General features: G+C 56.4%; 4 protein-coding genes across 4 annotated transcripts in view; 1 reads left to right on the top strand and 3 right to left on the bottom strand.

The window, feature by feature from the left end:
* Nucleotides 1-336: 336 nt before the first annotated feature.
* On the bottom strand, nucleotides 337-1,219 carry CHGG_01504 (uncharacterized protein; the record flags this gene model as incomplete). Its single annotated transcript, XM_001220724.1, has 2 exons — nucleotides 337-1,051; nucleotides 1,122-1,219. 2 exons carry the CDS (start codon nucleotides 1,217-1,219, stop codon nucleotides 337-339), a joined length of 813 nt encoding a protein of 270 aa, XP_001220725.1.
* A 637-nt stretch (nucleotides 1,220-1,856) lies between these two features.
* On the bottom strand, nucleotides 1,857-3,238 carry CHGG_01503 (uncharacterized protein; the record flags this gene model as incomplete). Its single annotated transcript, XM_001220723.1, has 3 exons — nucleotides 1,857-2,202; nucleotides 2,304-2,500; nucleotides 2,630-3,238. 3 exons carry the CDS (start codon nucleotides 3,236-3,238, stop codon nucleotides 1,857-1,859), a joined length of 1,152 nt encoding a protein of 383 aa, XP_001220724.1.
* Nucleotides 3,239-5,115: 1,877 nt separating this feature from the next.
* Nucleotides 5,116-6,445, bottom strand: CHGG_01502 (uncharacterized protein; the record flags this gene model as incomplete). Its single annotated transcript, XM_001220722.1, has 6 exons — nucleotides 5,116-5,190; nucleotides 5,311-5,448; nucleotides 5,964-6,027; nucleotides 6,083-6,110; nucleotides 6,250-6,265; nucleotides 6,329-6,445. The coding sequence occupies 6 exons, from the start codon at nucleotides 6,443-6,445 to the stop codon at nucleotides 5,116-5,118; spliced, it is 438 nt and encodes a 145-aa protein (XP_001220723.1).
* A 1,954-nt stretch (nucleotides 6,446-8,399) lies between these two features.
* Nucleotides 8,400-14,570, top strand: part of CHGG_01501 (uncharacterized protein) — a gene marked incomplete at both ends in the record, with an annotated part of 20,816 nt that continues 14,645 nt past the window's right edge. The window contains one exon of the mRNA XM_001220721.1: nucleotides 8,400-14,489. Within this exon, the coding sequence (XP_001220722.1) occupies nucleotides 8,400-14,489 (6,090 nt within the window). The remainder of the gene's footprint in view (nucleotides 14,490-14,570) is intronic.

The raw sequence follows: 14,570 nt of genomic DNA, 5'->3' as shown, positions 1-14,570 counted from the left end.
GTTCTCTTTGCCCGAATCATCGTCCCGCCATGCCATCACGCGCCCATTCAACCAAGGCAAGAATGTGGCGCACAGCCCATCTCTCTACCTTCCTCGATGGTGATGTCGAAACCCAGTCGGATGAACTAACCCGTGAAGTATAAGGTCGAGTCGTGGTTTGGCGAGAGCGATTCGAAACTCTTCCCAAGTATAAGGGCGAGCATTCGAAAGAGAAGAACTTCATATAATGACAGGTAGCCTGGATTTTTATGACGCTGGACCATGGTTGTGTGAGTAAGTAGTTATAAAAGCGAGAAGGGGAAAAAGGGGAAGGGGGGGGGTGGGGGGGGTTGTTGCTTACCTAGTATCGAAGATAGTCCTGCGCCTTTTATCGAGGAGCACTAGCAATGCTTGCCCAGCCATCTGAGCCAGCAGTCCGTCTGAAATAACCGGCTTTCCATCCTCGAGGTCTTGAAAGCGCTGCTTTGTTTCCATTAATGCCACAATACGAGAGTCTTTCAAGCCGGGCAGCGAAAGCAAGCGCACGCCACCATCTTCGACAGCCCATAGAATACAGTTTGAGCCGGACTGGAGTTGATAATTTGCCGATACTCTCTCGACGCGGGTTTCAGCGACAGCCTGTTCATCTGGTAGCTGGATGTATAGTTGCTGGCTCCAAATTAACACGACGCGCACGAAAAAGCGTGCGAGATGCAGCGTTAGATCATCGATTTCAGTGTCCTCGACCCCAGTGCCCTGCGGGTTCTCCATGTCTCCTCCTGCTCTTGGTTCCTCCTGCTCTTGGTTCCTCCTGCTCTTGGTTCCTCCTGCTCTTGGTTCCTCCTGCTCTTGGTTATCTTCGTCGCCTTGCCGCTGGAGGAGTGCACCAAGCTGTGCCCAGACAAACCCAATGCCGCTTCGGCCGTAGCCCAGAACGAAGTGAGCGTCGGACAACATGGGCAGCACCTGAAGATTGAGGACCGGGCCACCAATCAAAGCCTGGATGTCAGGGCGGGAGGGCGTCTCGTTCACGAGATAGGGCTCGAGGAGTGGGAGGGGGGCCCTTCTCGTACTAGGTTTTTTGCAAAGGAACCGCAGGGCAAAAAGGTGTTCTCGGCCCCAAGAACTGACCGATATAGAACCCTCGGGCTTGACGATTGAGCTTAGTTTTTTGGCCTTTTTTTGACAAGGCCTTTTCTTGAAAGGTGCTCGCATTGTGGATGGTGTCGAAGTAAGCCATGGTTGCCGTGTTGGTTGATGCAAGAGACTAAAATTGCCAACTGGTGAAGCCGGCGCGCATTTTGTGAGAGAGAATAGAGGGTAGAGATCAAGAGCTGAGTGGAAAATATATAGCCTTTGTGAGGGCAGCAACCCTTGAGTCCGGGCCAACCTGAACAGCGATCTGGGCAGTGGCGGGACTCCTCCAGACGGTGTTGTTTACTCGACGCAGGCCAGACTTGCTTGGGCTTCACTGGTTGTTCCACGTAGCTGAGAATGAGGGGTGTCTGGTTGGTTGCCTAGAAGATGGAGGGTTGAGGGTTGATATGGAAGGTCTTTTGGGCACATCATGGATATGAACATGGACGGTACGGGGATAAGATCTAGGACATTTACAGTATATGGGATATCCATGTTCATCACTAATTGTAGCACAGTCAAGGTTGGCCGAGCTATGTACGCACTTTGTGAACTCGCGTATAAGGGGTAGGATAACGTGTAAAATTGAGGTTCATCTATCTTGCGGGCATCGCTGAGCGCGGCCCGACCCTAGTCTGGTTGACCCGCCCGCGCCAATAGCTATGAGTCCCAGTTTGGGTTCTACCTAGTCAAGCATAACCGCTCGGGGTTCAGCCAAAGAGCGCAGCATAAATGGCCTCTCATTGTTCCTGCAACTCGCCCGCCCGTTCGGCGCATTTTTGGTAGATCAATTCTACGCGCTCCAACTCCTCGTCCGTGTCATATTCCGTATCATCGTTGCTCTCTTCGGCCGGGCTCTTCTTCCCCCTATCATGTGTCCAAGTAAGCAAGGCGAGGATGTGACGTATAGCCATCTCTCTACCATCCTTATCGGAGATGTCGAACCAGTCGCTTGAGCTAACCCGGACGTATAGATCGGACTCGTCGGTCGGTGAAATATTCTCGAACTGCGTCAAGTACTTTAGAGACGAAGGTTCGAAGGAGAAGAACCTCACATAGTGACTCGTAGCGTGGATTGTTACAACACTAGACAATGCTGGTATTAGTCGTGCGGTTACAGTGGAAAAGGGAAGGTCTCAGAAGGGGAGAGAAGAGTAGGTGAGGGGAGTGAAGGGGGGGCGGCTTACCTGGTGCCTACTACAAGACTCTCCTGGGTGGCCCCGAGGAGAGCCAGAAGTGCCTGCCCGGTCATCTGAGCCAATGGCTCGTCCGAAATGCTTGGTTTCCCGTCTTCAATAAGCTGGAAACGCCGCTTTGCTTCCAGTAGTGCCACAGTCGAAGCTTCGCCCGGGCGAAACAAGCGCACACCACCATCATCGATGGCCTGTATACCGCGGTTTGCCCCAGTTTTAAATTGGTAACTCGCCGATGCTTTCGCCTCGCGCAGTTCTAGAAATGATGCACCCGGCTACTGATCCTCCGCGCTCTGGCCGTTGTTCAACACAAGACGTACGAAGAGTTTTATGAGACTAAGTGCGAGATCCTCAACTGCGGGATTCTGCGGAGTCTCTGTATATCCGACGCTATTGGTGCTGGAGGCTATGCATTGGGAGCTGCTGGGTTCGTCACTGCCAATGTAGAACTCAGGTATATAGGAAATCGGTTGGTTGCAGGCTCGCGACAAGTCGTGGTGCCCCGAGTCTTCCTGCTGCCCGTGGCTATCTTGGTTGGCTTGTGGCTGGTTGACCGGCGGCCGGAGGAGTCCACCAAGCGTTGTCCAGATAAACCCAAGGGCTTCTGACTCTTTGTAGAGGTGATAGATTTGAGGTTCGGACATCCTGCACAACTCCCCCATACCCTGATCCGGGCCGCGGATTAGAGCTTGTATGCGAGGGTTGATGGACGCTACGTCCTTGGGGAGGTAGGGCTCAAGGAGGGGGAGATTCCTTTCTTTGGTAAGTGGCCTGCAAAGAACCCGCAGAGCGAGGAGTTGTTTCCGGCCCCAAGAACTGACCGGAGTAGGTTTCTTGGTATCGAGAAGAGAGATTAGATTCTTGGCCCCTTCTGACAAGGCCTTTCGTCGAAAGGTGCTCGGACTGTGGATGGTGTTGAAGTAAGCCATGGCTGAGTGTGGGCAGATACAAGACACAGATGTAAGATAACCGGTTCTCGAATTGTGAAGCCGACTTGCTCCTGCACGAGCTTTACGGGGAGGGAATGTCAGAATGGGGGGTGAGATTGGGAGCTCGGAGGGCAGTTTATGTATCTTTTTTACCTCACGGAGCAGACATGTTGAAGGTAGCAAACCTTAGGTCTGCGCGTGGAGGCAACCTAAACAGTGACTAGAACAGTGACCTGAACAGTGGTGAGACTCCTCGAGATTGTATTATTTACTAGGCACAGCACGGATTTGAGTGATTACCGATGACTGGCCGCTCCACATCGCCGAACATGAAAGATGTTTGGTTGAACACCTAGTTCCTTGCCTAGTTTTCTACCTAGTTGTCCATTTGGTTACCTACAAGATGGGGGGTTGAGAGATGAGAGATGAGAGTTGAGATGGATCGATCTATGTGAAGGTAAGCAGATAAGGGACGCGGATAAAGGATGCGGCCCACCGCCCCGTCCATGATCTGGTGTCATTGAATGTGTACAGGACAAAGAACAGCGGCGAGCATTACCACCTGCAGATACCTAAGTACCTATTCACTAGTTCAACCACAATATGATCTCACTGTCCGTGCAATCTTAAGCTACCTCGGCCTGTGGGCCACCTCTACAATAATATCACCCCATGGGCAAAAGAAAGGTCGGTACAGACAAGCAACATGATGTTATACAACTGTCTTCATCATTTCATGTCATACTTCTCGGTTAAATCAAGCCCGAATTTGCGAAAACAAAATACAATGGAATTCTTCACTGTGGCCCTCTCCATTCCCATGATATTGTTTATTTGTCTTGTTTAGGTAGTGCTTTGTGTACAACTACCTAGTTCAAGTGCGGTGCATGTATGGTATGTGTACAGAAGTGCTACCTGCCTAGGTAAGGTACCTAGATACCGGTTTTTGGTGGGTGAACCTCTCGATTCACCAGTTCACCAGTGTTGTGGGGCCACTAACTAAGCCTGGAAAACAGTTTGTTGCAAGTCGTCAGGCACGTGACCACGCGTGGGGAGCGTTCGCTTAAGCGGTTCACCGAGTTACCAGCTCGGGGCGACCCCGTCGCTCTTCGCCGTAATGAATCGATTCCACCAAAGGTGTCGGGCACACGGACTCAAACATGTGCACACGACTCGTGAGATCATGACGACCATGGAATCATCACCATCTCCGCCCCTGTCATCCTCCGGATTACCTGCGTCAAATAACGCATCAACTCTCACAACACCGACGTCGCCCCCGCATCACCCTCCGAGGCAGACTTGCCTCAAGCGTTGTCACTGCATAGGATACTCTGCCTCCATCCCCGAGAACGGCTTTTGTTGCACCCAGTCAAATGGACAAGTCGCCACCTCGAGCTATTAAATTGCTCATTTGAGCTACCCTCCCGACCCAACCTCAAGAGCGCGCGCCTCTATCCCCCATCCGACGAAGAAAAGGCTGCGAACCGCGCGTTTCGCTTCAAAACGTCATTCGGTCTTAGGGCTCGAAAACAATTAATACAGGAGCTTCTTGCAGAAGAGAATGGCCCATTGATTTCATTCCCGTTTGCCAATCCCCCCTCTTAACTCTGTTTAAAGCCTAGTACAACCACTAACCTGTTGTCTACTCTTGGATAGGGATGGGTTTGGTTTTTACTACCACCAGCGTCTTGTCGGCCGTCTACCGTGTATCGGCTTTTCCCTCCGGCTCGGATCGAGAGATTCGTGTGCGTCGCCTGTTGCCGCGTGGACCGACTTCGGACTCATTGAGTATCGCCGCGGGAGGGGCGCCCGACACGCTACGCAGCCATATGACCCTCCCGTCCATCACTTAGAGTGGCTGCAGTGGAAAGCCATCACCCCGAGAAATCGGTTGCGTGACCCTTGTATTCTCGCGTTGCTAGTCGCTGTGGCGCAAGGGCAACGGCTTGCTGCCTCGCAAAACAAAGGAGCAATGAACCGGCTTACATATCGGGCATGTTTAGTATCGTGATGTGGCTCCCTGATTTGCGCGAGTTCATGGTTTAATATCTGCCATCTTCTAGGCTCACGTTATTTGGACAGATTTCGCGGACCAGGAAGGTGTCCATGTTTTCACCGCCGATATCCCCTCCACTTTTCTGGACAGGTTCGACCATCCCGCCTTCGCGTCCCCCACACCGGTGTCCGTCTCCATCCGACATAATATTCTACCATTAAAATCACATGAGAAGCTTTATCCCCGGTTGCTTGCCGTCATACTTCCGGACGGCTATCCTAGCACTCGTAAGGAACCGAAAGCGAACGGTACTTATTGACGGGCCCCTGACGATAGCTCCCGTGCAACCACACAAGAGCATGGATCAGACTACGGAGGAAGGACGGAGCATGGTTTTGGCGGAACGATCCCAAGACGAAGGGTGACCGTGATTATTTTGTCCTGGCCTTCAATTAGGTTGTCATCCGCCTGTCTCCCCAGGAAGGTAGGCAGCACGAAATGTTCACCAAGAAAGTTGACTGTCCCAGACATGCAAAAAGGCCTGTTTATCCCTCCCTCTTAACGACTAGGATGTGGATAAAACAGAGCCAGGACCACCGCGTCTCGTGTTGGGTAGGTATGTACGGATGTGCATTTCATGAGAACCAGCCGCCTAGCTGGGACACCGAGCTTTCGCCCTGCCGGTACCCGAGGTGAGGCGCATAGTCAGACTGACCATAAACATACAATGCGAGAAAGAACGAAAGACCATCGGCATACATTCATGCTGTTGAGCTCGACCTTCTTGCCGCTGAAAACAAGTGGGAGCCAAGCAATAAAACGCTTGTTGTCTACACCGGACGAACCTTGGAGTGGTCGGGCAGGGTGCCTGTGCTGCAAGTGGATTACAGTTCAAGTTGGGAGGGCACGAGTAGGAAGAAATTCACTCAGAGCGAGCAATATTTCTCAGGCAATGTGTCTCAGGCGACTAGGGACATATGAACATATGACCGGGAAAGCAACAGTGACTCACCCAAGGCAGTGACAGGCTATATATAAGAATACAAACCAAATCCCACCCGAAACACTCCCTTTCTCCCTCTCTCACCCACAGTCTTGTCGACCTTGTCCAAAAGGATCTTTGAATACGTTAGAAGAGCCGGCGAGTCGAGCGCACCTAGCCGTGGTCGGGGGCCATTTCCTTCGAGGTTGCCCGACCCCAACTCCATTATGGCCTGAAATCATTCAGTCGATGCCAGCTGGATTTAGCTGTTCTGGATGGAGCAAGACGTTGCATGAGAGCATCATGGTTGACATACTCATACTTGAGCAGTTGACTGCTTGAATTTGCCGCTTCTCTGCTCCCGCTCCCCGTGTAATTTGGTTTTCCATCGCCCGTGTGGAGGACCGTTTATCGATGTTTGGGGCCACCTCCAGATCCGAGGCGTAGCTGAGCTCCAAGGTATCTTAGCGGGTTCACATCTAGTGAGTCTGCGAGCTCAGCTCGGCGAAGGGATGAGAAATAGACATAGACCTCACCGAATCAAGCAGTCGTTACAACCAACTGCATTTTATGACTCTAGGTAATTGATGTTGGCCACGCAAGGCTGCAAGACCTGGCTTTACCGTTCAGATACTTAACTAAGACGTTCTATTCCCAATTATTTACGTTCATTCCCGCAGGTTCAGATAATAAGTGTGATAAGAAGCAGGAAACAGTAGGGAAATAGTAGCTATGCTCTTGAATGGCCTTTGGGTACCAAGAGATGGCTATAGAGCAGGCGGCGGATAATGAACATGGCATGATTTGTATGTATGCTACACACACTCATTGTTCTAGGAGCCTCGACTGGTGTGGGTAAGGTACCTAGTTTTCACCTTCTACGGACAGATGTTCATTTCGGATAGGCTCCTAGTATGTTCCGATATACGAAGTACGGCATGTGAGGTGAGATCTCGTCATGATGGTCTGGCCCGAGCATGGAAAAGCTTGTACGAAGTCTGTCTTGCCATCTCCCTCGGCGGTTGAACCACGGAGAAAATTGAAACTGAATCGGGACGGCTGCATGGCTTAGCTTGGAGGCAAGCAGAGCCAACAGGCGAGTGAGCCAGCCAGCCTTGTCGGCTCATGTCATGCGGGCGACCGAAATATGCGGAACATTGTCCAATGGCCTCGATGCAACGTCAGGAAATGACAAGGCGATCGTAGTGGTGGATGTCGTGAAACCCGATTTTTTGAAGAAGAAAGGAGATCGAGTTCAAGTCTTGTCGCCGAATGACACGTGGAGAGATAGCAGCTAGTTGGGTGTGCTTGCCGTCCCACTTGGTCCATGCAATGGGGGCCGCAACGATAAGTTGCGCATGATGGGTGCGGAAAATGGCCGAGCGGTGAGTTTGCTGGTTGTGCACGCCAAACCTGCAAGTCGAGACGGCAGCGTCCCATGATTTGACCGTGTTGGGAGCGAAGGAGGCACGGGAGGGTATCAATCTTGTTGGAGCACGCTGATTGAAGCTCTGGACAGGTAAACCCTGTCGGCAGGCCGATGCCCCTCCGAGTTCATCCAATCGCTGTCGAGCATCGGCTTGTTGCATGCGACTTGCAGTTTTCATCCCAGCTGAGGAAACTGAAAAGAGGCCATCGGGTTCGGGCCCCGGGGTGAGTGGGGGCTGTTCGCTGGTCAGCAGCGCTTGTCTGCACTTGTTGCTGCTGTTCGCAGTTCAGATGGACGGCTGGACGGGCAAGACGGGGTGGCACCGTGGTGGGTCATCGCTGCCCATCGTTGGTACCCTTGCACGACCCTGGGATGTGGATGGAAGACCCATGTTGATGCTCCAGGGAACTTGGTCGAGCTTGGCAGGCTGAGGCGCTCTGTGGACCAACCTTGGCAGCTTGCCAACCCAAATATCCATGAGGGGAGCTCTCGAGCCCCACCGGCAAGCCAGTGGCACCGCGGTTGAATCCCAGCCTCCTGAAGAGACCCTTGTAAACTAAACAACAAACACTGCTGCTCGTCAGACGAAATTACGGCCTTTCAACTACACGGCCATCGCGACGCCGACGGAAGCGCATCTCGATCCGATTGAGACCTGATCGAATATCGCGTAAATAAACGAAAATACACCAGAACATCAATGAATGCGCCGTGAAGGAACTGTTCAGCTGTTTTTGAGCGGTCAAGCATCATGCGAGAGCCCCGTCGACGGAGCCCGGAGAGCACCCGGCGGCGGCGCGCCGAGCGCCGGCATTCCAGAGAGCAGCTCGCCGCCGCCGCCGCCGCCGCCGCCGTCTCGGCTCCCGTCGCCGAACCCGCCCCGATAGTGTCCCATTCCCACTCCCAGGGACGAGCCCGTGCCGATTCGAGCTCGTCGTCGTCGTCGACCTCGTCCTCGTTGATGAACATCTCGCGAAAAAGTCGTTGGGGAATCCGCTCCTTCTTCGCCTCCTCGTCGGTCAAGAAGGTCAAGAAGCGCCGCTCATTTCGCAAGAAGAACTCTTCCTCGTCCTCTTTCGACAGCGATTTGGCCTATGGCGCAGGTTATATGTCCAGGTCCTCCTTTGAGAGGCAGCAGGCAGCATACCAACAGACCCCTCAGCACCACCAACACCCTTCGTATCATCCCCACCAACTGGCTCAGCAGCATCCCCAGCAATACCCCCAGCAATACCCCCAGCAATACTCTCAACAATACCCCCCGCAATACCCTCAGAACGCGCAATACCCACCACCGCATGCGCAACATACCCAGCCCACCTACCATCCCGCCCCCGGCGCCCCGTCTCACCACCCCTTGCAGGATGATCCGTTGTTTGGACCCGATGGACGGCCTGCACTGAACAGGGCCCAGACCGACGAGGAGATTCTCGCCCTAGGCCGTAGGCTTTCGGACCTTGCGCGAGCCGAAAACATCCGAGACCTCGAACGGGTTGGCAAAAAGCGCCCTTCCCGCATGGGAGCCGCCGTCGCGGCTTTGTCCGAGTTCCATCGTCACGGGTCCCAGGGGCAGCCCGCCAGGGGCATGAGCTCCTCCAAACCTAGCCACCGCCACGACGACTCTGATACCGACTGGGAATCCGCCTCGGACTCCGATTCTGATTCGACGAGCGACGCCAACTCTGCCCTGGCTTATGGCCCCATGCCTAAGTTCTCGGACCCTAGCTTGCCCATCGCCCCCCCACCGCAAAGCCAGAGCATTGCCCCGACCGTTATCTCTCAGGTGCCGCCTGAATCTATCTACTCTCCTCGCCGCAAGAGTTCCGCGGTGGACCCAGCCAGGTTCGGCCCTATCAACTCCCTCCGTGGCTTCATCAACACACCTTGCGGCTTCCGCCCCGGCGAGTACCCACAGCACCCTCCTGGTCCGACGGAATCACAACTGCCACAGCATGACCCTATCCCCCCACCACATAGCGCATCGATCGAGGCTGGACCAATGCGGAACGTTTACCCGGTCCCGACCACTAACCCCTCCCGCTTCGAAGCAGCTCCGAGCGCCTCGGGCGCGCCTGTTCCGCTTGCCGGGGCGCCAGCTCCATCCACGCCGACGCGTCGGGACAGAGATAGAGACACCGACAGGGATAGCGTGCTGTATTCCAGCCGCCCCGAGTCGTCTGTACCGATCCAGGCGCCGAAGCCGAGAGTTCCCGTGTCGCCCCGCGTGTTGGAGGACCAGCGCGCTGCCGTCGAGAAGGACCAGCAGGCCCAACAGGGGAGCCCGCGCGAGCGTCGGTCTAGGAAGAGTCGCGACTCGGACAGGAGGAGCGCTGTGGATTCTGTCGCCTCTGGTGCGCTGCCCGCGGTCATCGGCGCTGCTGCAGGAGCGGTGCTGGCTGGAATCGCGGAGGACAGACGGGAGAAGAGGCGCGATGAGCGGGACTATGATAAACGGGATGACAGGGGTTACTTTGATGACCGCCACGCCCACCCGGGAGCCCCTGACATGAGAAGCGTTGTAGAGAATGCTTTTAGCGGGGCCCCTTCTTCTGCCGCCGTCTCAGACGCTAATAAGCAGCGCGAGCTCGACGAGCTTCGCGAGAAAGAAGCCCGTGTGCGCGAAGACCGTCTCCGCTACGAGCGCGAAGCGGAGCGTCACCGTGAAGCCCGCGAATACCGTGAGAAGGAGGAGCGCCACCGCCGGGAGGAGGTGGACGCCCGCCGCCTTCGCGATGACCCGGAACTTGCCGATAAGTATGAACGTCGCGTGCGAGAGGAGCGCGAACTCCGCTACAAGGAGGAGCGTCGGAGCAACGACGAGCGCACGCGGTCGGAGCATGACCGGATGTTGAGGGACGTCGAGAAGAAGCGCGATCGTGAGGAGAAGCGCAAGGTCGAGACGCGCGAGCACATGGAGGAGCGTAGTCGAGAGCGCGAAGAACGCCGCCGCTCGAAGGGCAAGGACGCCGTCACGGTCGTTGATGAACGTGGAAGCAGCCCCTCGGCCAGCAAAGAGGTCCCGCCCCTCCCCGAGAAGAAGCAAGGGGGGCTGGAACCTGGGGCGCGAAAGCCTACCCGCGAGGAGAGGCGTGCTAAGCGCGAAGAGACCCGTCGCATGATCGAGGAAGTTCAGCGCCAAATCGAGCTCGAGAAGAAGCGGATTGCGGAACTGGACGCGGGCAGGCAGCCTCCCGTAGAGGAGTGTTCTGAACCTGGTCCCTCGAGTAGCAAGAACGACACAGTCGATCCCTTCCAATATCAGGTTGCGACTGATGCCTTTCCCACTCCGGCGTTGGGCAGCCCGAAGCGCTCCATCACTCCTGTTATCCACACCGTCGAACGCGAGCCCGATTGGGCCCGTGAAATGCCTAGTCGACTTGACGAACGTGAGGAGCGGTTGAGCCGGCGCTGCTCTTTTGAGCGAGAGGTGCGAGAAGCCCAGGCCTCCGGCGAAACAAACGGCGCCACCGCTCCGGCTGGGGACGACAAGACCCCTGCTGCCATTTCGGTGCCTGGCGAAGACCGTGCCCGGTCCCGTTCGCGTGAACCCCCCCGAGGCAGAGATCCGGAGCCTGTGAGAGACGTCGTGCAGGACGAGGCCAACCGGCACTACCGCGAGAAGAGGATGGCCGAGAGGATTGCTGAGGAGGAGATCCGCTCCCGCACGCCTTCCCCGTCGCGCTCGGTCGTGGACAAATATGAAGACAACGAGGAACCTGTCGGGCGCATCGTGACTCCGCCCGAGATGAAACGCCCTCCCACTAAGAGCAAGTTCGATGGCCCTAACGCCGACGTACGCATCGACAATGTCATCATGCCACAAGACGTTTCCAGGTTTCACCCCCCTCGCGCGAGCGCGTCCGGCCTGGGCCCCGTGATGATGCCCATCTTCAAATCGAGGGACCCGTCGTGTGAGCGCGAGCGGCCTATGCTCAACCTTGTTCTCCCCACGCCAAGGACGTCTCCCTCCCTGGAGAAAATGAAAGCCAGGCAGGCTGCCGTTCAAGCTGCTGATGATGCGACATCCGAAGACGAGAAGAAGAAGGACGACCGAAAGCCCAAGACAATCACCAACTACCGCGGCCAGACGGTTGAAGTTCCTGATGATTATGATACCGGCCGTGTTGTGGAGAAGGAAAGCCGCGAGTCGTCTCAGGAGCGCCCTGCTATCAAACTCAGGTTTGGTGGTAAGAAGAAGAGCGCTTGGGGGAGCCTCATTGCGGCTGCTGTTGTTGGTGCCGCGGGCAAGACGAAGGGTCAGGGATTGGGCCAAATCGAGAAGGCTGTTGGGGCCCCAGGGAGTGCCACCGTTGTTGAAGCGGACAAAGACAAACCGCGGGATGTGGAACCCGTGCCGGAGCCTAAACCGGAGCCGGTGCCTGTTCCGGAGGTTCAGCCGACGATTGAAACTGTCGCCGAAGCACCCCGAGACGTTACGCAAGAGTCGGAGCCGGTATCAACTGAAACAGCGCCGGAATCACAACCCTCGCCAACCCGGAGCGTCTCCCAGGCACCATCCACCCCTCCTCGTCGGTCACGAGTTCCGTACGAATTCGACGATGACCCTCCTCAGGTTGGTCCGAAACCCGCTAGCCCACAGACGCCTCGGACAGCGGGTCCTTATGAAGATGACATCGACTTTGCCGCCACCGTCGCTGTGGGCCTGCAAAGCACTGGGTTTAATCCGGACATGGTAGTTAATGATCCCACCTACCGGAAACGAGATTCGCCCCCCGGTTCAAACGAACTTACCTACACGGCCCCAGTTTCTGAAACCGTCACTAACCGCGGTCTTGATTCTGCCAACCGGGGTGTTGAAGAAAACGTTGTGGGTGGGAATGCTGAAGCCGCGCCCAAGCCTGAAGATGTCGAATTCAGCAGGGAACCTTCGGTGCTCGACGCGGATGATGAGTGGTCAGTCAAGAGCTCCACAAAGTCTCCGAAGTCGAAGCGGGACAGCTCTTACGACACCACAGTGTACTCCGCTCCTTCGTCTGAAGTGTCTTTTGGAAGCTCGAGCAGCAAGAAGAGCAAAAGGAATCGCCGCAAGAGCACGAAGGATTCCTATGACATACCGGAGCAAGACGAACCGCCTGATCGACCCGGTGATTCTTTTCAATGGATCGACCGCGAGCTGAGCTCGGTCGTATCCGATCCGAGTGGCAAGCTCAATGGCGGCCATCATGACACGGCATCCGTCATCTCGCCCCCCACGAACGGCAGCAGCGAGCACCACGAGCGCTCAATAACACAGAACGGCGATGAGAAGGATTCTTTTTTAGGTAATGCCGGCACCTTTGGCGCAGGTGCCGGCCTGGCGGGAGCCGTTGTTGCTATCGCAGCTCAGCTTTCCCGTCCCAATGCCGCCCAGGACCTTGTTGAGGAGGAGAAGATGCAGGGACCGGTTCGGCGTGAGCGCAGCATCAGCTACAGCTCGCAGACCGTCGACCCAGAGATCATCCAGCGGGAAATCAAACCCGCCATTGATCCCCAGTTTGGTGATCTCCTGCCCCTCCCTCCCAGCGAGCCTGGTTCGCCCAGCTTTGATCACCTAAACAAAGAAGATTTTTTCTTCCCTTCCCTTCCCGACAGTGAGGACGACACACCGTCTCCTCAACAAACTCGCCCGCGCCGCGGCACCGTTGGCCACACGCACACCCGCCGGCGTAGCGCGGTTGAGCCGCCCAAGACACCCAGCCGTACTGCTGTGCCAGTACAGTTCCGCATGGGTCGCGGCTCGGTTCCTTCCTCCCCTGCCTTCCGCTTCTCGCCCCTACACTCGCCCGTCGCAACCACCCACTTCGAGACGAGTAATATCTCGCCCAAAAGGAACCGCTCCGCGCGACCGATGTCGTGGGACAGCTCGCGAGACTTCAAGCCGCTTTACCTGCTCGAGAAGACCGCGAGCTCGAGCGCTCACGGTCCTGCCGCTGAGTCGAAGCAGCAGGATGAGTATCCCGCGTTGCCGCCCAGCGAACCCCCCTCGCGGGAGTCGCCAGGGCCGGAGTTTGAGGAACGTGAGGACGACCTGGACTACCTGGGCGTCGGGCTCAGGGTCGCCGCGGGGATGGGAGCTTCCGTGGGCCTGTTGGAGGCCCTGCAGATTGACACGTCGAGCAGGGGGCTTGATGTTGGTGCTGGCGAGGTCAAGTTTGGCGAGCCGCTGGGGTCGGGCGAGACGACGCCCAGAGCCGCCGTCGCTTCTCGTCCTCCTTCGCGCGGCTTCGATGCCCTGACGGAAAAGTCGGATGAAGCTGCCTATGATGCCCTGGATGAGTGGCAGGTTGTCGGGGATCTGGACGCGTTGCCACCGCTGCCGGAGAGCCCTGTTGAATCATCCCCTGCCCTGGCACCATCACTCCCAGTTGTTGCGGCCGAACCTCAACCTGTCTTTGAGGACCTGAGGGGTTTGCCTGCCCTTCCTGACAGTCTGCCAGCCTCGCCTCCGTTGGCGGCCTTGCTTCCGGCTCCTGCGCAGCTGCTTTTCCCTGAGGACTTGGAGCAGTTGCCGGCTCTGCCTGAGAGTCGCCCATCCTCGCCTGTTCTAGAGGCTCGACGTTCGGCTCCTAGCCCGCTGCTGTTTGCTGAGCCAGAGGCGCTGCCTCCACTTCCTGAGAGCCGTCCGGGGTCGCCTGCTCTAGATGCGCTACCTGCTGCTCCTAGCCCGTTGTCATTTGCTGGCTCCGAGCCAAGGGAGCTCCCTCCACTTCCTGAGAGTCGTCCGGAGTCGCCTCCCCTAGATGCGCCACCTGCTGCTCCTAGCCCGTTGCCATTTGCTGGCCTTGACTCAGGGCAATTGCCGGCTTTGCCTGAGAGCCGGCCAGACTCGCCTGCTCGGGAGGTACGGCCTTCTGCTCCTAGCCCGCCGTTGCTTGCTGGCTCCGAGTCAAGGGAGCTCCCCCCACTTCCTGAGAGTCGTCCG

The sequence above is a fragment of the Chaetomium globosum genome, genomic scaffold (genome assembly GCF_000143365.1).
Source record: "Chaetomium globosum CBS 148.51 scaffold_1 genomic scaffold, whole genome shotgun sequence".
Lineage (NCBI taxonomy): Eukaryota > Fungi > Ascomycota > Sordariomycetes > Sordariales > Chaetomiaceae > Chaetomium > Chaetomium globosum.
Note: the sequence above shows the minus strand (reverse complement) of the source record. Positions and strands in the feature narration are given on the sequence as shown.